Source organism: Rhizophagus irregularis, chromosome 9 (genome assembly GCF_026210795.1).
Source record: "Rhizophagus irregularis chromosome 9, complete sequence".
NCBI lineage: Eukaryota > Fungi > Glomeromycota > Glomeromycetes > Glomerales > Glomeraceae > Rhizophagus > Rhizophagus irregularis.
This window is the reverse complement of record NC_089437.1, coordinates 2,862,889-2,888,236: the sequence shown is the minus strand read 5'-3', so window position 1 is coordinate 2,888,236 and position 25,348 is coordinate 2,862,889. Positions and strand designations below refer to the sequence as shown.

The 25,348-nt window shown below is 34.7% G+C and overlaps 9 protein-coding genes across 9 annotated transcripts; 7 read left to right on the top strand and 2 right to left on the bottom strand.

Annotated features, from left to right (window-relative positions):
- Positions 1-2,668: 2,668 nt before the first annotated feature.
- OCT59_029692 (uncharacterized protein) lies at positions 2,669-3,182 on the bottom strand (the record flags this gene model as incomplete). Its single annotated transcript, XM_066145625.1, has 2 exons — positions 2,669-2,906; positions 3,097-3,182. 2 exons carry the CDS (start codon positions 3,180-3,182, stop codon positions 2,669-2,671), a joined length of 324 nt encoding a protein of 107 aa, XP_065994828.1.
- Positions 3,183-3,345: 163 nt separating this feature from the next.
- Positions 3,346-6,636, top strand: OCT59_029691 (uncharacterized protein; the record flags this gene model as incomplete). The annotated part of the gene is made up of 5 exons (XM_066145621.1): positions 3,346-3,364; positions 3,456-3,895; positions 3,977-5,459; positions 5,534-6,002; positions 6,066-6,636. 5 exons carry the CDS (start codon positions 3,346-3,348, stop codon positions 6,634-6,636), a joined length of 2,982 nt encoding a protein of 993 aa, XP_065994827.1.
- Positions 6,637-7,165: 529 nt separating this feature from the next.
- On the top strand, positions 7,166-8,482 carry OCT59_029690 (uncharacterized protein; the record flags this gene model as incomplete). Its single annotated transcript, XM_025311056.2, has 1 exon — positions 7,166-8,482. The coding sequence occupies one exon, from the start codon at positions 7,166-7,168 to the stop codon at positions 8,480-8,482; it is 1,317 nt and encodes a 438-aa protein (XP_025175534.2).
- A 704-nt stretch (positions 8,483-9,186) lies between these two features.
- Positions 9,187-9,807, bottom strand: OCT59_029689 (uncharacterized protein; the record flags this gene model as incomplete). The annotated part of the gene is made up of 2 exons (XM_066145610.1): positions 9,187-9,479; positions 9,585-9,807. 2 exons carry the CDS (start codon positions 9,805-9,807, stop codon positions 9,187-9,189), a joined length of 516 nt encoding a protein of 171 aa, XP_065994826.1.
- A 1,417-nt stretch (positions 9,808-11,224) lies between these two features.
- OCT59_029688 (uncharacterized protein) lies at positions 11,225-11,503 on the top strand (the record flags this gene model as incomplete). Its single annotated transcript, XM_066145601.1, has 1 exon — positions 11,225-11,503. One exon carries the CDS (start codon positions 11,225-11,227, stop codon positions 11,501-11,503), a length of 279 nt encoding a protein of 92 aa, XP_065994825.1.
- A 1,024-nt stretch (positions 11,504-12,527) lies between these two features.
- OCT59_029687 (uncharacterized protein) lies at positions 12,528-12,926 on the top strand (the record flags this gene model as incomplete). The annotated part of the gene is made up of 2 exons (XM_025318673.2): positions 12,528-12,627; positions 12,703-12,926. 2 exons carry the CDS (start codon positions 12,528-12,530, stop codon positions 12,924-12,926), a joined length of 324 nt encoding a protein of 107 aa, XP_025175536.2.
- Positions 12,927-13,787: 861 nt separating this feature from the next.
- Positions 13,788-14,677, top strand: OCT59_029686 (uncharacterized protein; the record flags this gene model as incomplete). Its single annotated transcript, XM_066145591.1, has 3 exons — positions 13,788-14,217; positions 14,291-14,389; positions 14,466-14,677. The coding sequence occupies 3 exons, from the start codon at positions 13,788-13,790 to the stop codon at positions 14,675-14,677; spliced, it is 741 nt and encodes a 246-aa protein (XP_065994824.1).
- Positions 14,678-16,123: 1,446 nt separating this feature from the next.
- On the top strand, positions 16,124-20,245 carry OCT59_029685 (uncharacterized protein; the record flags this gene model as incomplete). Its single annotated transcript, XM_066145583.1, has 8 exons — positions 16,124-16,330; positions 16,612-16,695; positions 16,770-16,925; positions 16,992-18,100; positions 18,164-18,393; positions 18,750-19,028; positions 19,101-19,420; positions 20,108-20,245. The coding sequence occupies 8 exons, from the start codon at positions 16,124-16,126 to the stop codon at positions 20,243-20,245; spliced, it is 2,523 nt and encodes an 840-aa protein (XP_065994823.1).
- Positions 20,246-23,152: 2,907 nt separating this feature from the next.
- On the top strand, positions 23,153-23,848 carry OCT59_029684 (uncharacterized protein; the record flags this gene model as incomplete). The annotated part of the gene is made up of 1 exon (XM_066145571.1): positions 23,153-23,848. One exon carries the CDS (start codon positions 23,153-23,155, stop codon positions 23,846-23,848), a length of 696 nt encoding a protein of 231 aa, XP_065994822.1.
- Between the last annotated feature and the right edge of the window lie 1,500 nt (positions 23,849-25,348).

The window sequence follows — 25,348 nt, the reverse complement described above, 5'->3', positions numbered from 1 at the left end:
AGAGAATTAATGATGTTTTAAAAGCTAAGGAAGAGTATACAAGGTAGTAAATTTATTTTTAAAAGCAGTTTTATAATAAATTTTATTATGTATTTTTGCTATATAGAAAAAAAAACAAAATTTATTTTCATCAAAAAAAATGCAACAGCATTTTATTATAAATCATTATGTAACTTAAAAATTTGTTCAATTAAAATTGTTTAAAATTAATATATTTATTACATCATATGGTTAATAAAATGTATATATTTGTTTTATTTCAATTGGATTTAATTTAATAGATTTGCATATAATTTATGATTAATAATTATAGTGTTGCGTTTCTTTTAACAGCCACTGTACAGTCGGGTCTGAAAGTGACGCCCGATTTTGTACGGTGTTACGATACACAAAATTTACATTATTTATACCCCCTTTTTTTTATTTTTAAATGTTTTTCTCACAATTTCATAACCTAATAAACGCGTTGCAAAGTTAAAAAAATAATGTCACATAGAACTGAGTTAACTTCTCAAGATAAAGGAAAAATACTAGCATATATGGAGAATTTTAACCCTGCACAAATAGCAAGAAAAATGGGTCGTGATCCCACCACAATAAGAAGAATTATTGACAGATACAAGAAGACAGGGAAAACTGAAAATTTACCTAGATCGGGGCGTCCACCTGCTCTCAATAATAATGAGAAAAATGCACTCATAAACAAAGTTACACAAGATCGATGCGAACCTTTACATGAAGTCATTAATACATTAGATTTAAATTGCAGCCTTACAACTGCTAAAAGAGCATTACATAGTGTTGGAATTTATTCCCATGTTGCTGCAAAAAAACCCTTTATCTCAGAAAAGCATGCATTAGCTCGTATTAGTTGGTGTGAGAAATATAAAGAAAAAACAGCTTATGATTGGGCGCAAGTTATTTTCTCAGATGAATCAAGTGTTGAGATTGGCAAGTAGTCACGACAAATAAGAGTTTGGAGACACACAGGGGAAAGGTTTAACACTGAATGCTTGACACCTATCTTTAAAAGTGGTCGAAAATCAGTCATGGTTTGGGGATGTTTTGCAGGAGGGATAAAAGGGCCATTAATTTTTTGTGATGAAAATAAAGAAGGAAATGAAAAAATCAATTCAAATACTTACATTAGAATCCTAAATTCATATCTGTATCCATTTCAGCATACAGTTCATGAGTTAACAGGAAGGGCTGCAATTTTTCAACAGGATAATGCACCCATACATACCACGAAAATAACCAAGGATTGGTTGAAGAAGAATAAAATTGTGGTTATTGATTGGCCGGCAAATTTTCCCGATCTAAATCCAATAGAAAACATCTGGAAGCAGTTAAAGGACAATATCCAGAGTTGTAAAGTCTTTCCAAGAACTGTGGATGAACTTAAAGTTGCACTAAGTGAAGAATGGGAAAATTTGGATTGCTCCATTTTTGAAGAGGTTGTTGCTTCAATGCCACAAAGAATAAATGCAGTACTAGAAGCAAGGGGAGGGCCAACACATTATTAACCATTTTTAGTAATTATTTTTTATGTGAATTTTAATGAAAATCAATAAAGTTTTGCCATTTTTGGCATTAATTTTAAATCGGGCGTCACTTTCGGACGTGACTGTACATAAGGGCAGTGACAGATATTACCTAATATTCTAGGGAGAGGAAATCTTAGGTTACATATATACTATATAAGGAAATTACATATATAATATATTTTACCTGAGGGAGGGGAGTAAGCTTTTATAATAAACTGATATTAGGTAATATCTGTCATTGCCCTTAAACTACATAAGTAAAATAATAGGCATAAACTTAAGAAAGATGAAACTACAGGAGGACCTTCCAATCAAAATGCTAAACTGAAATACATAAATAAGAAGAAGGGTCCTAGTTTTATTTTTATTTGTATTTAATTATAAATAGAAATTTTATTTCTTTCAGACATTTTCTTTATTTGTTAGTTAGTTCTTTTTCTCTAGTAGATAGATTAAGTAGGCATCATTATAATTATAGTGATGCCTACTTAATCTATCTACTTACACCATAGTGATGCCTACTTATAGATATTGATGCATATTTACTTATTTTTACGTGTCTATGCCCCTTCTGATGCTTTATTGCTATCCATCTGTTTTCACTGGTCTGTGACTGTTTGGTTGCTAAACAGGGCAGAGGTTTGTTTTTCCATTCTGGAGCCTTTTAACAATTGTATAGGAGTAAAGTTGGGTTTTCCACTTTATAACCCTTTTGGTTGCCATATTTGAGGTCGAGGGTGTGGCCCATTTGCTGGCCTTTTAAGTTGCTGAAATGGTGTAAAAAAATTATCGGGTGGCGCAGTTAATTTGTGGATCAGATTTTGGCCGGCACTATGGCATAATTTCTGGCCGATCTTTAGGGCGGAATATCTTAGCTTCCTGTGATTAGCTTCGTGCGGTTTTGTGGTCGTTTGAAAGAGGACGTTGAGAGCTTTCCAATAATGCTAAGATCGCATGAATTGGATGCCTGGATGCCAAGTTATTGCGTCTCAAAGTTTTGGAAAAAAATATGGATTATAGTGCTAAGCAAAATTAAGCGAATCTATACTGCGCCTTACTGTGCCAGTCACGTGATACTGTTCTGATGCCGGAACACCCTCACATAGTTGCTTTGCCATTTCTTAATTGCCGGATGAGGCACAAAGTGCCGAATTTGCAATCCATCTATTTGCCGAAGACATTTCACAATCCATTCCCTCACTTTTTGATTGCCAGGGGATGAGGTACGAAGTGCCGAATTGGTGACCTAGATGTGCAATCCTGCCTTCCATAACCCTTTTGATTGCTGAGGATGAGGCACAAAGTGCCGAATTTGTGCCCATTCTTGCAATCCCACCCTTTATATGCCCTTTCTGATTGCTGTGTAAGGTTCATGTGAAGTGTCGAATTGGTTCAGGCTATATCGCTTTCATATCTTTTTTCGTGTATTCTCCTGAACCTTTCTGCCTTTCTGGTCTCTTTCCTGCCTATCGGTGGTAGGCCACTCAAGTGAAATTTCTCTTTTCTTTTCTATATATAATTCTGCTTGAGTGGGTTACCATAAACTTACTTGTTTTCGCCTTCTAGTTCTTGTTCCTGTATAGTTTCTACTCTGGGATACTTTGGAATACTACTACATCGATTACTTTTAGGCATTATTATATTGATAACTTTGGGTACTACTACTGACCCAGTATTTTGCCCGCGCTAGCAAGCATATTCGCTCAAAATTATATAGAATTTTTATTTTGACTTTGCTAGTTTCTCTGTTATTTTATACTGCTTTTTTGCATATACACCATGCTTCTTGCGCAAAAAAATGCTGAGCCTCACCCGGAGTAATAAAGCTTTTCTCAGGCTTAACTGACCTTAATTATAAGCCTGGTCATAATAATCATGTGTATTTCCAAAACTTGTCTATCAGTTAAGATGATGTCGCTCTTCTAGATACTTATGATCCTGAAGAGATTTTAAATAAATATATAGTTCGGATTGCAGGAAAGGGCTTTACAGTAGTCGATCATCCATCCGAAGTTTATGGGTTTCCTGATGCTCACGAGTGCATTGATGGGAATTTGCCTCTCTGTCTGGTTCTGGATATTGATGCGAGGCAAAAGCCCGATCCCATGAATCCTAAATTTCCTTCCTTAGATGAGAGTAAAATTTCTCGTGAAGATTTATTATCCAAAATCTTAATTGCCTGTGTCGATATTATAAATACTGATTTAAAGCATTTTGCAATATTAGATGCTTTTACTTTAGCCAGCTCGTCTAATGCTAATAAATGCAGTTGGCATATTGTATATAAATATGCACGGTTTATTGACTACAGAGATCTTAAGGGTTTTGTGGAAAAAGTCGCTGATAAGGTTGGAAAACCATACTCAAAGTTTATTGATATTGGACTTTATAAATATCGCTTTAGTCTCTGACTCTTTGGATCAGCAAAGGAAGATAGAGTTAAAAGACCTGCGATTTCTTCAGTTAAGAAAGGATATCACAAGCTAGAAGATTATTTAGTTCAGCCTAAGTGGAACGCTTCTGAAATCTGGCCACAGACCTTTTCTCCCGAGAAAGAAGAGAAGAAATTTCAGCCCATCAAAGATGAAACCGCCTTAAGTAACGGAGCTAGCTTAGTTATCGCAAAATATGGATGGCTTGAGATCGGAAAAATTGGGAATGGATTTGTCCACTTTCAAGCCCAATTATATGAAGCATGTCCTATTTGTGAAATCAAGCACGAAAAGGATCAGTTATATGGCTTTCTTCGAAGTAATAGCTGTTTTGTACTCAAATGCTATCGGCAGAAAAATTATAAACCAGATCATAAAGGATTAGCGTTTGGAAAAGTGATCGAAATTTCTGCAAAACCTAAGCGAGGAATAGTCGAAAGAATAGGTGATGCTATATCAAATCCACGCCTTTTTGTAGAATTATCAAAGACAATGATTAATGTAGAAAAATTAAAGGATGCTCCAGAAGTATATCCCGATTTCTTGGGTATTAAGAAAATGACAACACTTATTTGTTCTCCTCCGGGAACATGGAAAACCACTACATTAAGAGAGATTATTATGGCATTGAAAAATAAGGTACATGATCTCTCTTCTTTGCCATGTTATATCTGGGTTTCTTACCAAAAGTCTCTTAGTAATGAATCAAAAACGAAACTTGTTGAGCTAAAAGCATCTGGTTTTCGAATTTGCAATTATCAAAATATACAAAGAAACTTATTTATAAATAAGTGGGATATTATCATAGTACAGGTTGAGAGTCTTTTCCGTATCGAGTTTACAGCCCGTCCATTTGTAGCTATTCTTGATGAAGCTAATGCCATTATGCGTCAAATGTCTAGCGGTACAAATGCACGAGAATCTGAGAATGCAATACGTGATGTACTAAGATCTGTGAGACATGTTTTGGCCATGGATGCTTTTGCAAATAAATCAACACTAACCTTCCTCCAGACTTATCGTGGTGAAAATATTTGCATAGTTGATAATAAGTATCAGCCTCGTATAGGCGAGACAGTTGAATTTATTTATGATCTGAATAGCGGAGCTAAAGCCATGCAAATAGGATATGATCTTTTGAGGCAGGGCAAACGTGTAGCATTCATATCTACTGGAGCAGTGATGGCTAGAGCGCTAGTAGAAAAAGCATCTAAGTTGTTTAAACCCGACAATTCTCCTGTTAAAGCCTGTGCATATTATGGGAATATGGATGGGAAGCAGAGACAAAAAGACTTCTCTAATATTGATGTTGCTTGGGGTGAGCTTGACTGTGTAGCTTACACAAATACAGTGGAGGCAGGAATATCATTTGAGGTTACGGGCTATTTTGATATAGTTATAGCTATTACAAACATCGCCACTCCAGTTCATGTTGAGGCTCTTGCGCAAATGCTTTATCGAATTTGTGACTGTCCTCGTCGTATTGTTTCTGTGTTTTATCAAAAAATTCTAATGAACTTTTTCGTCCACCGGGTCGTGAAAATATCCAAGCAGAACTTGAAAGTGCTCGACCTAATAATTTGCCTACATCAATAAAGGGTCACTGTGAATGGGATATCAACGCCATTTCTTATAAAATCGATGAATCTTCTGCTGTAATAACATTTGTCGAAGTTGAGCATCAGAAATGGCTTTTTGCGAGATATTTTATTGAGAAGCTTTGTAGTTTTATAGCCAGTACTGGTGCTTCTCTCCAACTAATAAAAATGGATGAGAGTCGAGGAGTTATAGGGAATCGTAAAAAAGTCCGCAATGAGGTTAGGGTTGAAGCACTAGTTATCAAGGAAACAGATTTTGATGCAGTTGCTACTTCCCGGAATCTTGATCCTGAAGAAGCTGAAAATCTTAAATTTGACCAAGAGCGCTCTATCCCAGATACTATGGCACTTAAACGTTTCTATATGCGAAATATTTATGGTAAAGATATAGACAATGAGATTTGGGATAATCTTTGCAATAAAAAGTTTGTAAAACATTTCAGTCCGCCCGAACCTTGAAAACATTTCTTGCAGTTATCTCACTTTAGAAAGCAAGGCTATGATGAGGAAAGTGCAATGAAAGGGTTAGAGGCCAAAGATATTGCGCAATGGGAAGATAGCCATTATAAAGCTGGTTATAATTCTGAGAAATCAGTAGCAGAGGACTTGCACAAATCATATTCAGCTAATCATTGGAAAGTTATAAGGGAACTCTTTCAAATACTAGGTTTTACCAGCATAGATGATAAGCGTATTCTTTCCAGTAATATAATATCAGAAACATTTACACAATCCTGCGAGAAGTTTATAAAAGTCCTGGATCAATCCCTATTACTCTTCAGATTTAAGTCTCGTGCTAAGGTAACATCGGATCTTAATTCAGCTATAAGGGCAATTAATGCAATTGCTGGAAATTGGTGTGGCTATACTGTAAAGATAAATAGGAAAAAAATAGGGCCTAAAGAAAAACAGGTTTGGGAATGTTCATATCAAATTAATCGGCAACCATATGATGGTCTTGGTTTTGGAGATAAAGGTACGCCAGAGCTTCCACCATATAGGCCGAAAACAGATAATGATATTCAGGAACTCTTTGATTCTATAGGGCAGGACAAATAATATTTCAGCCCAGATAGTTATTCAGCTAAGTCTTGACCATATTAGATTCTGTTTTAGTTTTTTTACTTTCGCGCCAGGCACGGTCATAAAATCCGCTATGCGTGCTACAGATTCCAGTATCAGAATAGGTTCCCTACCCGCAGATAGGGCATATTGTTCTAGGAAGGGCATTATAATGTCTGGCGCATTCTAATTCACTCATGCTTTTTTTTCCACAGTTCGAACCATCTCTCTTGATGTATTGGCAGATAAAACGACCCATACGAGGTAATTTTGATATTAATAATCTTAAAACTTCGCTTTCACTTTTATTATAGATATTCAAAAATGTGTTACATATCTTTCACGTTCAATACTGGCCAAAGCTAGTCTCTAGGACTGTGTGAGATACAGTATATTATTATTTTTTCCTTCCTTCAACCCTCTGTTATATAGTATCCCGAAATCTATAATTAGGGGAATTTTTCTAATTGAATTTTTTCTCACATAATATAAGTAGAAGAAACAACTGAAGTCTACTTATATCGACATGTCTACTGCAGAACCTACCCAAAAGACCCGGAAAGTGAAAACTAATAAATTCGTTTTGATTCTAGAACAGTTCTTAGAAAGATATAACTTATCCGCAGAGTCCAGCCCAGAGCAATTAAGCGAACATGCCCCTGAACTTAATGCTTTACTTCCAGATTGGAAGGCCCGTAAATGCGTTAAGGAAGCCCTTGCGAGAGGCACTGAAAAGAGAAGTGCATTTAGCAAAGAGCAGATAGGGGCTCTCGTGCCAGATCAGAGAAATAAGATATATTCTGTCAGGAAAAGGGCCCAAAAAGTCGCTAAAAGTGAAGATAAGTGGGATATTTTCATTAATACTTTATCTTTGGAACCAAAAGAAAATAAGGATGGAGTAATTGATGATAAGGAAATGGTTGCTTCTAGCTCAAACCAATCACGATTTCGTAAGTATTTAGCAGAGTACGGGGCTGATCGTAAACTTATTGATTGCTATTCCAAAGATTCGAAGACCACTACAGCTTCCAATAAAATCCAGCAAGAGCGGACTGAGAAGCGCTTAGCTAATCCAAGTAGAACTCCAGAACATTTCACCTTTGAGAAAGTACATAGGAGACTCCAGAATATCGATACTTCTAAAATTCCCTCTATGCAGGATCTCGCGAATGTGATAGTGATGCTGAGCATGAGGCCTGCTGAAGTATCATCTCTCCAGATTATTAATTACAAACCAGATTCTGAAGATCTGCCAGCGTGGTATAAAGCTGGTTATTTTTGGTATTGCACTGGATGTCGCAAACAGAGAGATAAACCGATGCCTATGCGCTTACTCTCTATGGAAAAGGATCCAGAACGTGCTAGGGAATTACTTACCTGGATTCAAGACGCTATTAAGGCTGGGAAGTTGCATGATCCAGTTTATACTGAAACTGGAAAGCGTAATAATGTGCCATTTGCCAAATTTATAAAGAGTTTAAAAACTAACCAAGACGAAGATGAGATTACCTCCAAGCTTCTAAGAAAAATAAGAGCTAAACACGCCTCGATGGTTCATGCCGGTCCAAATCCAACCTCTCAACATCTCAACAATCTTTCAGAAATCGCATTAAGACATAAAATTAACCATCTTGATGCAGGAAAAAATTACGCTTTAGGTGATCCAAAATCGAAGAAGGAGCCCAAATCTGAACCAGAGACAGGTGATGGTCCAAAACCCCAAAGACAGGCTTCTTCACCTGCATCTCAGTCTAGAAATAACGATCCAAAAAAGTCTCAAACAATGGATATGGATTCAATGTTAGCAGAAATTGATGCAATGTTAGCTGAAATTTGGAAATAGACGAGCCATACACAGCGCCTTCGGCCAGATTGTGCGATAAATATTCAGTTTATTTTTTTCAGATATATAAAAATGTTAAGAAGTGATATAGATGAAATGCCAGGTTGATTAATCAGCCCTCCCTTATTTCTCATATTTGTTCAGAAAAAGAATAGATTAATTGAATCGGACAAACTATCTGGTAATGGCTAAAAAATCAAGAAATAACAGGCGCAAGACAATGGGTAAGTTTACTACTAATCCCACACAATATTTGCCCCTATGCAATCCAGCCAAATATGAGCACACATATGATAGGGCAACCGGCTTTATCACTGTCAAGAATAAAAGACAGGATAGGATTGTAGGCGTGTTCGATTATCCCGAGCTGAGTGAATATCTGGAGTCGGGTGCTCAGCGAAGCGCCTTAACGGCTCATTAATAATATTTTTTTGATTAAAGACTCCCTCGAATAAATTCTTTGGGATGGAAAACATTTACCTTGCAGATCAGTAGATCAAAGGGGGCGGGGTTGCGCCTGAACTTCAACAAGAAGTCTATATAATTGGTCTTAAATTGACATTGGATAGATTGGCACGAGAACTAGAGTTTGCGCAAAAAGATGATTATTCTTCTAAGCCAGCCAGTCCGGAGCAGTGATCATTAATTAGATTTTTGCTGGGCCACATGCATGTACAGTGCTTCTGTACAACAAAAAATATAGATCATCTAACCTGTTCTAGACATGGGCATTGGTCTGTGCCAGCCGAATTTTTTACAAAAATTTCATGCAATTGTTGAGGAGTAAGATTTGGAAATAGAGGAAGTCCCTCTCCAGTAAACTGAATTTTCTTTACCCCCATTTCACCATATTTCGGTAATATCACACCTGGATCATCTTCTAAGGGACCGTGAAATTTCTTAAGCTTTCGTAGTTGTGCTCTTACATTCTCATCGACTTCTTCTGCCCTTCTTGATTGGAGTATAGCCAATAATACGAGTTTATCCTGAATTACTACTATATATCTTCCAAAGATAAAAGCAAATCAAATAATCTAATTGGTTTATACGAAGAGGACTTTATCCCTAAGTTCCACTTCTAGAACAGGATTGACATCAATACCAAGTTTCTTTTGTATCGGTATTAAATCCCCCACCAATTCTAACAACAGCTCGTAAGAATCGGCAAGTGTTTTCCCCATGAGCTCGGAATCTGGAGGCACTACTAATTCATTTGCATTGCCAGGGCCAATACCGAGTTTCTCCTGAATAGCTATTATATCCTTCTTCTTATATAAAAACAGTCCATAAAACTGAGCAAGCGTTTCGGGATTATTATTTGCCATGATTGCTATAATAAAGTAATATATTTAATGCGGAAAATTTAGCGAAGCGCCTTAAGGGCCGAGTCCGGAATACTGATCATCAACCCGGGATAGTGATCTTCAGCTCGGAAGAATTTGCTGGGCCACTCCTGTGTGACAGAAAAATAAGTGGATCATCAGTCAGGTCTTGTGCGACATATTAATTTTTGCATATATATTCGAAAAACATATTAATTAGTAATCCATGTACCAATCGGACCACCCCTTAAATCTGCATTTCCAATATAGGAATATCCACCAATTTTTAATCGAATAGATTGAAATTTTTAATGAAAAAACTTTGACATTTGCTTTATTTTATTAAAGTATCAAAAATAGCTCTTAAAAAAGTCAAACTTTCACCAATAAACTTTAAATTTCTTTAATTCGTAATTTGTGTAACCATCGACACAAAACCGAAAAATTTTTTCACTTAATAATTTGAAAATAAATGCTTTAAATATGTTCAGAACTTATATTTTAAGATAAAATTACCATTTTTAAATTCCTAAAGATTGATTTATAAAAGTTTTATATAAGCATTAAAAATGGGAAAATGGATTATTGTTAGTTAACCTTAAAGTAGGAAATATTTTTACATTTATTATATCATTTTTTTTTAATATTCTATTAATATATGTCCAAAGTATATATGTGTGAATTTTGAGACTTCTTGCTAGTACTTTTATTAGAAAAAAAAATGATAAATAATTTTTACTAAAATTTCGCTAATTGATGATATTTAAAAGCAATTCGCAAAATTTTGAGTTTTGAAATACTTAAATTTATATTTTTACAAAATAGATTTAATCTCTAAGTTTTTTTAAAAAAAAATTTAATTGGTTTGGCTAAAAATTGACCGACTTTACTTTTTTTGGAAGTGGAGATTTGATTTTGCCGATCACTAGGTCCGATTCATTCGTGGATCGGCAATTAACCTTTATTCTTTATTTTTTCCTGAACAATCATGAGAAAAATGTGAAAGGAGGTCTACATGCAACACAGGACCAACTCTAAAAGTAAATAGTGATGATAAAAGCATATGTTATGAAAGGCTGAGGGACACGCAATTCCGAGATTGCCAGGCGTAAAACCAAGTTTGTGTCTTCCGGTAGATCTACATGTGAAAAGGTATGAGGGTTCCATTTACATGTGCTTTCATAGAGCTCTTGGCATCATACGACAATGCTAATCACTATTCTTATCTCCTTAACTTCAGCTTGGCGCTCTTTTTTCCCAGCCAGATATAAAGCATGTAGGAGTATGTAGAAGTTCAGCCAACTTTCCGCAAAAAACTTTCTCGTAAAATAACGCAAAATAAGGTATGTATATGCCCTAAATTATGTATGTATGGGAGCGAGTTTTTTTTCACTATGGACCTTGTATTTAGGAAAACAAGATGTCTACCAGCGCAGATAATGATATTATTAGTCTTAACTTCCGCTACCGTAATGCAGGAAATAAGAACATAATTTTCGTGATTGAGATTTCCAAGGATAAAACAGTCTCTGATCTTGAAGAAGAAGTAAGAAAGAAGCTGGGGGCAATCAACCGTAATGACTTCCTCCGCCAAATTTATCCTGAGGAGAAGCCTATGCGAACAGAAGATAGGATTTTCTCCTATTTTAACGAGACGCCTGATGATGAAGACCGTATCCATATCCGAATTCTTCCCTAGCGACTAGTTAGAATTTTTTATCTATACTTCGTGGCTAAGGCCTATTTCATTATCATACTATGTAATAGTTTTTATGTATTGTAGGCCGGCTACCGGCAACTATTTTACAGTATTTCATAAATAAAGTATTATTTTATCGAACGTATATGAGAAAGGGTCACGTGCGATGATGCAATGCCTGTGCTACATAAAAACCTATATTAACGCCAGTATTTTCTTTCCCGAACAGAAATAAATTTTATCTTACTCCGGAAAGTAACACTATTTTTTGTCCGAGCCTATTATCACTATAAAAACGTAACACTATGTCTTCCGAAACCAGTACACCTTATACTCCAGTTTCCACCTCTACTACTGTTGCTGGAAATGAGACGGTCTCGTTGGCGGACGAAATTAAAAAAATATGATACGGCCAAGCTTATAGAATATTTGCAAGGGCAGAAAAACTTGGAGCTTAGTGAAACGGCTATCAAAATTTTAGAGAAGGAAGAGCTTAATGGCGGGGACTTGTTTGACTTGACCGAAGAAAAGCTTGAGAAATGGGGGATGCCGGGTGAAGTTCGCTAAGGAGTGTAAAGATAAAAAGTTGAGGTCGTTCTCCTCGTACAAGACTAAGAAAGAGTTGGGTGAGGTGTTGCGCAAGTACGGAATCGATAGTAATGAAATAACAAAAAGTCCGCCCTTTGAACCAGAGCCTGTGGAAATTGACGATGAAGACGAGGAGCTGGAGCAGTGCATAACAGAGATAAAACGTAGGATGGGAATTATAGGTTCGGCAACTGGTAGGAATGAGGCTGTGCGTTGCGAGTATATTTCCCCAATATTATATGCATCCATCTATATCGCCAAAAGAATCACTAAGAAAGGAATTACCATGGACCCCCAGTTCGAAGTCGTAGGCGAAGAAGCATCTGGCCGAGTCGATTACGCAATCAAGAAAGTCATAGATGTCGTCAATGAGGAGTTGATAGCCATAACCGAGGGAAAACAAAAGGATTTGGTGGCGGGATTCATGCAGAACATAATGCAACTCGAAAGCTCTCACCATACAAACACGAGAAAAAGGAAAGCATCCGTGGCATTCGATGATGAGTTTGACTATCTCTATGGGATCGTGACTACGGGTAGAGATTTTCAGTCCTTTGTGTGATTTTTTTATCCATCATTCGTATATACTAACTTGTGCCTTTTTTGTTTAGCCTCTGACTGGTACTTCCTCATATACACACCGGAAAGGATCTATTGCTCGAAAGACGACTATCACATAGCACTTAACGAGAAAATAATGAAAGATGATGCGGAACTTCGCCGTGGTGTTAAAAAGGTTATGGGGGTAATCGTTGGCTTGTTGAAGGATAGGGTCGAAGTTGATGATTCTCCGGATAGTAAGAGAGCAAGGACGAAAAAATTTATTAAGGAATAATTTTCTTGTATATTAGCAATAGAGTCATGTACGGGCAAAGTCCCGATCCTTTGTATTTATTTTTTGCATGTATTAATAAAAAAATTTCTTGGCAAAAACAGTTCCCTCGGGGAACGATCAGCCGAAATAACCTATATATTTTGAATACGTACAATGTATTAGTTATGCTAGGCGCAGTAATACGTCACCGGCATCCGCAGTCGTCATTTTACCGAAGGCGCTAAGGCAGAGGATCTATTAATAAACCCAATATTTTCGTTGTTATAGTGATGAACTTTCCCCAATGTTCTGGTATGTTCTATCTCGCTCATTGCGCAGTTCTGAATTACTAATAAAAATTACACATCATGCGGATCGTAAGACAGGGCGCCGTTAAAAAAGACAATCAATGATTTACTGATCCTCGGATAAACGGTATATTTTTATTTTCCTACAGACGTTAGCGCATTCAAATTACGTATATAGGTTAATCACATATTAATCCGTTGGCATTTCTCAATCCCAATTCAGCTAGTCTGGAGTGAAACACCAACTGGAACCTGAATGGGAAGAGCTTGTTGATATTTAACGGTAATAAAATTCATATGTTATAGGAGTGTGGAAACTTTACAATATCCGAGATCTACAAAGGGATCGCCATATTAAAAAGCACTGAAAATTTCTGCTTTCATCTTCTGGCTTCTTACCCCTAGAACCGTAAGTTTAGAACTTAGATTGAACCTCAGCTTTAGCCATAAAAACCTGTGTAATTCGTAGAAGTCAAACTAACATTCCCGCAAAATTTCAAGGTATGTATTACGCCAAAATTATGAAATTTACTATTTATAGGAGCGAAAACTTCTTACTACGCCCCTGCTTAAGATGGTTTTCACTGCTAATGAAACTAGTGATATCAACCTCAACTGCTTTGTTCGTGGTGGTACTGTCGATAATATTTTTGTCATAAATATTAACAACAATCGGACTGTTGAGAATCTGAAAGATGAGATTAGAAATGTCCGGCAAGACTTACATCAAAGAAACTTCAATCTATATAAAGTTACTTTTTATCAACCTAACGAACATGTAGTCACTTCTGTGAATGACAATGAAAAAGGTCAAGGAGAATTTATGGAATCAAGTTTTGTAAATGCTCAAGGGGAATCAACTGATTCGCAAATAGAAATTTTTTATTACTTTCCCACTTTGTATATGGACAGTCTCAGAAAAAAACCTCCTTATCCTCAAGATGGTGAAAAAAGCCCTATTCACATCCTCATATACCACTCTGGTACTGACGACCCCCCAGAAGGTTTGTGTAATAAAGTGCCTTAACTTGTAAATAAAAAAAACCTATTCTCACTTTATGCCTCGATATTCAGTAGGCCGGGTTTTACAAAGAAATGTAAATGCTCAACATAATTTTGGTATCGAACAAGTGCAAACGCTTATTACACCTGATGGTACAAGAATCGAGTTTAATGGTATATAAAAAGTTTGCTTAATTTATACCAAATAGATTCATATTCTATATCTCATTTTACCATTCTATTCTGATAGAGGATCAAGCTCTCTTACCCAAAGATTACGAGCCACCTTCAATGAATTTTCATCGAATTTGTTTCATTATTTTTTCATCTTTTATCGTACCAATATTTTTTCGCTTTGTAGGAAACATATATGTTGGTATCGCAACTATTTTTGTTGTAACTTATATGGGAGTATATTTGCATGTAAGAGAATACTCAGAGAGAAATTGTAATATTGTATGACGGGTTTAAACGTAATAAAAGACATATTCATTATTGTTTAAATTACATATGGAAACACTTGCAAAAAAACTCTGTAGATTCTTGTTGCGTTTCTGGATTACGTTAAGAAAAATACTTCTTGCTTTCATTATATGCCCCGATGGATGGATTTATTGCGCTAGCCCTTACCGATATTATAACAGTATTAATATGTATTTCTTAAATCGTTATGTATGTAGAATTTCTCGTGAATTTTCCGTTATTTTATTATGATGAATAAGTATGATAAAAATTAAATAACCGCAGTAAATACATTATACGTAGTAAGACGTCACATATGTTTATTTTTAGAGGCAGAGTCGCTATTAATAAGTTTTTTTCCCGAAAGTTCTGGCATAACACACGCATATACGAATCTTTGAATCTACGTTAATGATTTGCACGGATTAATTCCCCTTGTTGATCCCAGTGTCTATTAGGAGTATCCGTTGATCTGATTTTCGTGATGAATCATAATAACGTAATTTTCCCCAAAGATTTATTCCAAAAATCGATCCTTAAATGCACTACAAATCTTATAAAAAGATGAAGCTTTATTTAGTGAATCCTTTTATCCGCCTTGTGCAAGTAAAGCAAAAAGAAATTAAGCAGAATACAAAGCTTACCATTATTTCATCATCGATATCATTAATCAATTTATTACCCAAAGAATAAGAGAAAGGTATATTGGATTTGATTCTAGGAAAACGTCATCACGGTGCTAATCGATTTTTCCAACTCTACAGATGTCCATGAAAATTTCGGTCATATTGCTCTTCTTGTTATCATCACGCGTACAATAGACGCAGTGAAATTACTCACATGAATCTCGTCACATGCAACGGCACAGCATCAAAAATTTTAAGCATCTTCACGTGCCAAATTCTTAAAACTTTGCGCAGTATCGTCGTATTGCAGAAAAAATTAAGCAATAAATATCTTGTGTATGAGGTGGAATGGAATTATGTGAAAATGAATCGTGATGGTAAGTGTAAATCGTTATTGTATTATTTTATTTAACTCAGTTACTAATACTTCCGTAATTATACTATAGGTTCGAATCTCAGGGAAGTTCTCTTTCGAGAAATAATGTTTTTTGTGTTTGGAAATTACATATGAAATTTCAATCTTGCTTACTGGGTAAGATTAGGATTGAAAAATTAAATTATCATGAATTTTTCTAATGCAATGTCTTAAATTTATAGTGCCGGGTTGATTTTATGCAGTGTCACGTGACATTCCAAATAAAAAATGTGTCTCCCAATAAAAATGAGGAATAAGGTTGCGCAAATGTTACAATCATGATGCAATTTGTGAAGACGCCCATTATCTTACTGCGGAGATCGACTATTTTTCACGTGATCAATAAAAATGAATATTTATTCGATATCGTGATCTAACGCGCAACGTGTTTTTTCTTAATAAAAAATGTCAAGACAGTTCGAGGGTTTTGAAGAGCACTTAGACCCCGATAATTTAAGCCTCATTTCAATACTCCAATTTCGTCGCTACCAAGACGATTTTACGTACAGTAAACTCCATGAACATGCACTTATATCAAAATTTTTAACACGTCTTTCGGAAATGCCTAATTGGTCTGAGGCTGCACTTTCTCTAAAAAAGAGTGGATTACTGGTCAGTATTTATATTGTTTTAAACTTTGCAAAGCTGTATGAGATAGGAGATAGGAAAGAAGTTGGACACTTTCAAACCAGCCACCAAGCTACCCAACAATGCTTGGAGTAGTTATGGATGCTCTCCGGTGGGCTTCGTTCTAAGTCTGCATGAAGGCTTGAAACTATGCTTTCGGTGCCAAGAACGCGTTTCGTTTGCAGCCACCTGACATCTGGGTTATGTTTAGAGCTGATAATTTTTTGGTGCAGTCTTTTAACCATTTTATTGTTATTTTTATCAAGCAACAAACAAAAAACGAGGAAGTGACAAGGTTTTGGATTGATTTAGATAACGAGAGGATGGAACTCGAGATTAAACAAACCCAGGTATGTTTAGCTAGTTATATCAAATACCAAGATGCAGGAACCTTATTAACACAGTTTTTGCTTATGGTTTATAGAATCAATTTATTGTTGATAGGTCGATTTCTAATAATAAAGCACACGACCTAATTGAAGAACAAAAGTTAGATCTTATTTCAAAACGAGAATTGAATAACGAACCTTCCTTCAGAAAAAGACCGGGTGAAGAATTAACTTCAACGCCACCAAATAAGGTCAGTATACTTATATCAAATTTAGCTAGCAAAAACACCTATTAACTCTTTGACATATGTGCATAGACCAGAGCCACTGACACGGAAACTTCTCAACGAATGAGACAAAATCTATCACCATACAACGAAGAATTTTTATCAGACTCAGACTCTGATGAGGTCGTGACATCCCCTCCACTTACGAATGTCTTTCTTGCTTCTTCACAACAACAAATATCAGTTGATCTCATTAATCCTATTGATGTAGATAGAGTTAAACCCATTGATTCAAGCCTATCTTTGAAGGACGAAAAGTTTTTATCAGACACAGACTCTGAGGTCGTGACATCCACTCCATCCTCTTCACAACAACAAATACCAGTGATTACGTCATCTGCATGTGAATCTAGTATGCCTTTTGAATCGGCAGCCAAAAGAAGAAAGTATATTAACCATGATCTAGCAGACGAAGTGTTAAAATCATACCAAATACACATTCTTCCTGATCACAAACTAATATACGATAATGTTGATATTATGGAATTCGCACGCTCAATCATGAAAACCGCGAAAAAAAATCAGATATCAAAAAGTCCTTTATCCATTGGTATCATTGATATTCACAATGTCGAATGTCTTAAATATTTGCCTCAAGGGTTCAAGGAATATATAGCGAATCAAATACAAGGTACTGACGATTCCATATATTTTTCAGAAGGGGGAGTTATCAATAAATTTCTAGTAGATTGCGAAGAGGAAGTTTTAAAGTACCTAGAAAAGTTCGATAACATTGATAGTTTAAAGTCATTAGAGGAGTGTTTAGATAAAAATCGAATCAATCATTCTACCTCATCGAATGATCTAATTTATGCTGAAAACCTTTTCCTCCATTTCCTGTTCTTATACAAAAATGATGTACTTACACAGTCTCTAACGGAAGCTGAATTTAACGCATATGTCTGGACGCCAATACTTAGAAATGCTTTCCTTGGAAAGACTGATTTAAGATTAAAATGTGGAGAAGTAGCGTCTAAGTCTTATGATAAATTGAAAAGCATTTTAAATATTGATACTCGTGGTGGTCCTAGATTAGACGGAAAAGGTTTCCTTAAGTCATTAGGCACTGAGATTTTAGCGCAGGAAGATGGAGCAATAAATACACAAAGTAAAAGGACAGGAGACCTGCAGAAATTAGAGTAGTGCTCTAAAATTATTCTTACGGCATTATTTTTTGCGCTACCTTCTCACGTGAAAAATAGAATCAAAGATCTTGAAGTTTATAGTTTGCAATCAAACGAATTTCAACTCAAAATATCAACATCCAAATTTCTCTTTGAGGATACAATTGTTGCTATGGAACTTGCACGTATCGAAATTCCAAGAACCGTAGAATGTTTTTTGAAGTTAGTAGTTGGTGTCAAAGTAATATTGTTCTGGAAGGCACGAACGAGAAAAAATACGATGACGTTTTATGATACGTTAAGAGAAGGTCATAAGCAGAGTTGGATTTGGACAATGTCCAATTTCTAGAATTGGACATTTGGACAATTTCCAAATGGACATATGTCCAGTTGTCCAATTGGTTAATTGGACATCGTTGGATTAAATGTGTCCAATTGGACATATGGACATATGTCCAAATCCAATTGGAGATCCAATTGGACATATCTAATTAATAAATTATAGTGTAACAATGATAATCTCGTTTTTTTCTACTTCGACTTTGACTATTTTTTTCTCATTAGAAAACATGCCTCCTCCAAAACATTCCTATACTAAGTACATTACAGTTTTAAATGAAAAAGCAAAAATTTAATTATTTTGCTTTGTGTTGCTATTGCAAAGCCAAAATTACAAACACAAAAAGGCTAGTAATTTCTCATTTAAAGTCTTGTAATAAATTTGAGGAACAGTATTCCGAAAATGAAAGAAATAGAATACTTTTTCCTGAGAGATATGAAGAGATTCAAGAAAAAGATCAAACTGAAGGAGAATCATCTTTTTCTCATGAACAAAATTTTTCTTTTCCCTCTTCCTCTCTATCACACCGTTCCTCTTTTTCGTCTTCCTCTTTATCACACCGTTCCTCTTTTTCCGCTTCCTCTTTATCACAACATTCACACGGTATATTTTTTAAAAAATCATTTATAATTTATTTGGTTAATTAATTTATACTAATCTAAATTTATATTTCAGAATTTGAAATTAGTACTGAAGAAGAATCTGCTAATAAAAAAAGAAAAACAAAAATTACGTACTATATGCCTTGGCCAACTCCTCTTTCTAAGCAAGAATATACTCAATGGGAAGATTTAGTATTGAATTCTACTATAGATAATGGGTGGTCATTTAGATGGGTCGAAAATCAATCAAGTCAAAAAATGATTAATTTTGCAAATCCAGGATTGAAATTACCTAGTCGAAAAGTACTAGCAGGTCGTATTCTGAATACAAATTCAGAACATATTAAAAAATCTTTAATTGATACTGCACAAAAAGATGAACTTGGAGTTACTGTATGTTTTGATGGATGGAAAAATGTCAAAAAGCAAAAAATTATGGGATCAGTTTTAATTACTTCTGATGGACAAGTTTTAGTATGGGGAGGAGAAGATATAAGCAGAAATCGTGTTCAATGGGAGGAAATTAAAGAATTTACATTAAATTTTTTAAGTGATTTAGATAAACAGAATATCAAATACAATGCTGTAATTACTGATTCTGCATCTTCAAATCAAGCTGCAAGGTATGTTAAATTGTTAATAGTAAATCTTAATGATTTAAATTAATAATCACAATTCGCAAAATATTAACTTTTTTTTTATAATTTACAGAAAACGATTGGCACCAGAGCGGCGAGACATTTTTTTTGGCCCCTGTTTTGCCCATCAAGCTAACCTAATTGTTGGAGAAATCTTTAAAGAATCTCCTAATTTGATTAATGCATCTGAAAAGGCCATTCAAATTATTACATATCTTAACAGATCAGTTTACTTTATGGCTAGATTACGTGATGAGCAAAAAATCAAATATAATAAATATCTTGCTCTTCTTCTTCCATGTGCTACGCGTTGGAATTCTCATTATCATTGCTATTTCAGTTTAATACGAACAAAGGCAGCTTTAAAGATATGTAAAATTTAAAATACCTAATAAAATTAGCTTTTAATTTTATTTTTTTACACACATGCATATTTTTTTAGGTACTTATTTCAAAATATGCTCCTGAAGAATTTGATCAAGAAGATGAAGCAATTTACCATTCTGGTGAAGAAGATGAAACGCGAAATAATAAAACTTTGCCGCTTGATATCTGCAAAACTATTGATAATGATATTTGATGGAGAGAAATTAAGCAATTAGAAAAGCTTCTATATCCTTTTTGTGGAGTGTTAAACAAATTACAAGCAGAAAATGCTCGTCTCCATGATGTACTTCATGGATTTGCTTATTTTTACAAAATGTGGCAAGAATATTCCGATCAAGATTTAGGTAAAAAAATGGCTGCGCGTTTAGAAAAATGATGGGATATTTGGGAACAGCCCTTATTATTAATTTCTTTTCTTCTCCACCCTGAATATCAGAATAATCTTTTTATTCAAAGTAATCAATCAATTTCTTTTGCTCAATTGAGTGAATGGATGATTTACTATTTCTGTGCTTGGTTTAAACGATTACCTACCTCACTATTGGGAGAGTTGCAGAGTTATCGAAAACAAGATTTTCCATTTAATAATATGTCATTAAAACAATTTCGTAATGGTGTACTTGGGTTTTGGGATTTTACATCTGCTTATGCACCAGATTTAAGTGCATTTTCTACTAAAATATATGCTATTTGTATTAATACTGCCTCGGTTGAAAGACTTTTTTCTTCCATGGGCTTTTTTCATACGAATAAAAGAAACCGCTTGGGTGTATGAAATTTACCTTAAATTTTTATTTATTGACGTTTTTTTAGCATATTTAATCATTTGGCTTTCTTAACTGTTATAACTTATAATGTTATTACAGTCAGAAAAAGTTCTTGCTATGAGTCAAATAAAGGGAGAATTTCAACGGCAAAAACGACTGGAAAATATTATGAGTGCAAATAAAAAACTCAAAGATACAAACATTGCAATTCCAGTTGTTCAAGAACAGCAAAATGACGACCAATTTAATGTATCCGATAATGATGATGATTTTTTAAATCAATCTTCTGAAGATTCGGAACAAGATATTGAATCACCTCGTGAATGGAGAAATTTAATTAATGAATGGATTGAAATGGTAGAAGATGAGGAATCAGAAATTCTAAATCAGAAGGATAAAGAAAATGGTGAGATAGCACCACTTATTGGTCGCACTATGGATTTAGACGAGATTTTACAAAAGAAACATCCACTTATCAGTAAAAGAGCCAAGTGGAAGTTAGATGATATTTTTGATTTTGAAAAAATTCAGCCTCCTACATATTTGACATTATTACGTAATTTTTTTTTCAATTTTTAATTTTTTTTTTAATTTAATTATTTAATTATTTAATTAATTTGTAGATGAAACGGAATAAAATCAATAAATTGATTACAATTGGTCAGGAAAATATCCAATGAAATAATTTGTATTTACTGTAAATAGGCAGATTTAATGTTGATCAACTGCGTACTAGTAATATTTTTTTAAATAAAATTGCGAATTATTTGTAAAGAATTAATAAAATTTACTTTTTAAATCATTAAATTTAAATAAAATTAAATAAAAATCAATTGGACATTTTCTTATATGTCCAAAAAAATTATTGGACATTGTGGACATATATCCAATTGGATATTCAATTGGATATCCAAATGCTCAATTGGACAAATGGTCCAACACTGGTCATAAGCGATTGTCTGGCAATGGAGTCCAATTTTCACCAATAAAAGTACCCGTATAAATTAGAATAATTTACAACAGAATGTAATTCATATATTAAGCTTTGTCACATTGGACGTTATTTTCTGAATTGTATATGCTATATGTATTTGCTGTTAAAAAATATAAATTATGTACGTCTTTATTTTGACCGTAGGTCTCAAAAAGATAAAATTGAAAAGGTTTTTTCAGACTAATTTTGCCATGTGATTTTTTTTTCTGACTCACATTTTTTTTGTAAGACTTTGATTTGCATTTATTTTTGCGTGTCATTCTCCGTCACGCTACTATAATACTAACAAAACATTATTCAGATATAAATATTTTTTCAAGCAATCATCATTTCGCATATGAAATTTGGGGATGCGTTACCTTCGTCATTTTTTTTTATCGATTTGCAAGGAGGATTAGTGAATGACGAAATGCAGTGCGTAATTGCTGGTGAAAATTCGGGAAATGTTAAGTCTTTTAATGCTACTACAATCTTAAATCTATCCCCAGATGATGTCAATTTTCTTATTGCTAGATTAAACGAATAAATAGTACTACTGCTACATGTATTTTGTGTAACTCTTGATAATAAAGGGTCCTTTCAGGACTGGCTACGGCCATTTTTTGATTTTTTATTTGTAAAGTAGTGTGACACTAATGTCACGGCTCTCAGAGCAAAAATCATAAAGTTTCTGGTTTTCATTTCAGCATATAAATTGTCATAACCCATAACTCTGTTCCAAAACTTTGCCAGATTTCATTGGTTTAGCTGTGACATTAATGTCACACTTCTCCCCAATAAGATTTCGAATAAGAATCCATATGACTAAATTAGCCGATCATCTCGAACATGTGCATTTTATTCGTAATCATTTTTCAGGCTATCCGGCTAAAGAAAAAATCTGAAATCTGATTACGGCCAACCATCTCGTGATTTATCGAAATCCTAGAACTATTGAGGGAACTGGTAGAGATGTCATGTGATACGATATACAGTACATCATGCCACAAACTGATTCAGCCGAAGACGCATGTAAATATAAGATTAGTTTAGCCCGAAAGATGATTCCAATCGAATTTGAGTTTAGTAGTGTGTAGTCTCTCTAAATCGGCTACAAATCGATAAAACCGCTATAAATCATTAAAACTGCTTAACTGGCAAATTTGAAACATGTTATCCATTAGTATAAGATACTAAAAAGTTGCTAAAAACGCTATAAATCAATAAATTGCTATAGATCGTTATAATTCGTTCACTTAAGTGAACAAGAAATATGTCCAGATTATCTTCTAATATTATTTTAGATGAGTAGTTTAATAAGATTGTGCCTAAACCTATTAATAATCGTCCTGGATATGATATGAAATATGTTAGCGCATATATTGTAAATTACTGTTATAGTACTGACCTCAAAAAAATAATCGGAATAGAGTGGGAGTATGATACATTATCAGTTGTAAAACCAGGTCAGTCTCTAGTTGCATGGGCTGTAAGTGTCAGAATTCGATTACAAGAATTATTAGCCAATCAGAGATTTAGTGTATATCACCTACATTGCTTGTTTGCAGGATTTGGGAATGGCAAGATGGTTAATTCTGACTATAATCGGCCCAGAATCAATAAGAATAATATGGCTATTTGTTTTGATTGCTGGAAATTGGTAAAGATTACTGATATAAAACCAAAAAAAACATATTTCAGTGGATGGTGCAGATATGGATATGAGATTAAATCCGAGGACTTGATGAAATACCATTGGGATAATGAATGCTCCAAAGCTAAAACCCCAGATGGAAGTGCTCAGATTATCCAAAGAGCTTATAGGAACTATAAGAAGCAACCTGAAACTTTTGCAAAACGAGTTTGGGAGGCGGTTAGAAATGATAATACTCTTAAGAAAAAGAAGTTTCTTAATATGCCTAGTAGAGGAATTCGTTGCACTGTAAACTTGGATATATGGTATTCTATTGATGGATTGTATAGACCTTATCATGTTCCGCAAGATCAACTTTATGATTATATAAGCTATTCAAAGCATAAGAGCCCAATTATCTGATATGGACACATACAGTTAAATAAAATACAATGCAACTATATTACGCCTAGTGCTCCAAATTTTGAGCCAGCTTATATTTCACCTGCCAAGCAAGAAATGATTCCACTAACTTCTTATCAGTTATCGAATTGCAAAAGTGATACAGGCGAAATATTTATCTCATCTTGGTATGCAAAACAAAATAATTTACTACCATCTATAAACCATTTTAATCAGCCCATATTAAGATTGAAAGATGGAACAAAAATCATGATTGTTTAACTGGCTTAACTAACTGATTCTGGGAAATATCTTAATTATAGACTATTGCTATTAACTGAAAATTAATATTATTTAGCCAAAGGTGCAATGTATAACTTATTCTTTATTTTTTACGCTAAATAATCTGTATACTCACTACATGATCGCCTAGTAAAATTGGTCAAAGGCGCTATACATGAAAATGTATCACCTGCCAAATTTTTCAGATTAGTCCTTAACCCAGATCCCGGTTAAGATTATGCGCTTTCTGAGGATCAATATAAATCAAAGGTTCTCCCATTCTCTTTTATAATCACAAAAAAGAATGGCATTTCGGAGGCTCCATCCAAGGCAGAGAAGAACATGTGAAGAATATAAAGCTGAACTGGAGGAGGAGAACTACCATCTTTGTAGTGAATTGCAAGCAGAAGTTGATAGTAACTGCCAAAATGAAAAGCAGATCAGGGAGCTGGTACGTGAATGTGTCCGTTGTGAACAAGAAATCCAAACTCTTAATGGTGAGATAGAACGTCTTGAGAATGCTTCGAAAGAGGAGATAGTAGAGCTAAAATCCGAAATTTCCAGCCTAAAAAAGCAACTATATCAAGGTAAGAAGGATATTCGTGATAATGAAAAACATATTTCTAGTATAGAGAGTCTGTTAGTAGATTCCGAGGAGCAGGTAGAGAAATTGTGATGCTGGATCAGAACCATCTCATCATGAAAAAATTCGCCAGAACGAGGGAATTCTCCAGACTTGTATAATCCTAATATTAACTTAGAAATGGCTACCATCACAGAGCTAGCAAATGCTATAGATGGTTATCTGAATAATACAACAATAGGTAGAGAAATCTTAGCTGATCAAATAAAAAGGGCGACAAGGCAGATTCGCCGAAAAGAGAATAATTTGCATCAGGATTTAGTCCGTGAGCAACGAAGGCGATATGATGCAGAGGCTGAGCGTGATAATGAAATTATACGAAGGCAAAATGCTGAAGGAGTGGAACAAATGGTTATTGCTGACCTTTATCAGTTGCGGACTAATGCTCGAAATCAAGTAAATAGAATGTTAGACAATATAACAGGAAAGCGAACCCGTATTGGTATATTGCTACAGGAAAAATTTGCCTTACAATTGCTGTATCAGCGAAATGCCCATCACTTACAGCGAAGTAGAGGGAATATAGGTCTGTTAGAATTTAATCGTGACAGGCTCTATGAGCGATACGAGAAATGGAAAAATAAGACCCAAGCAGA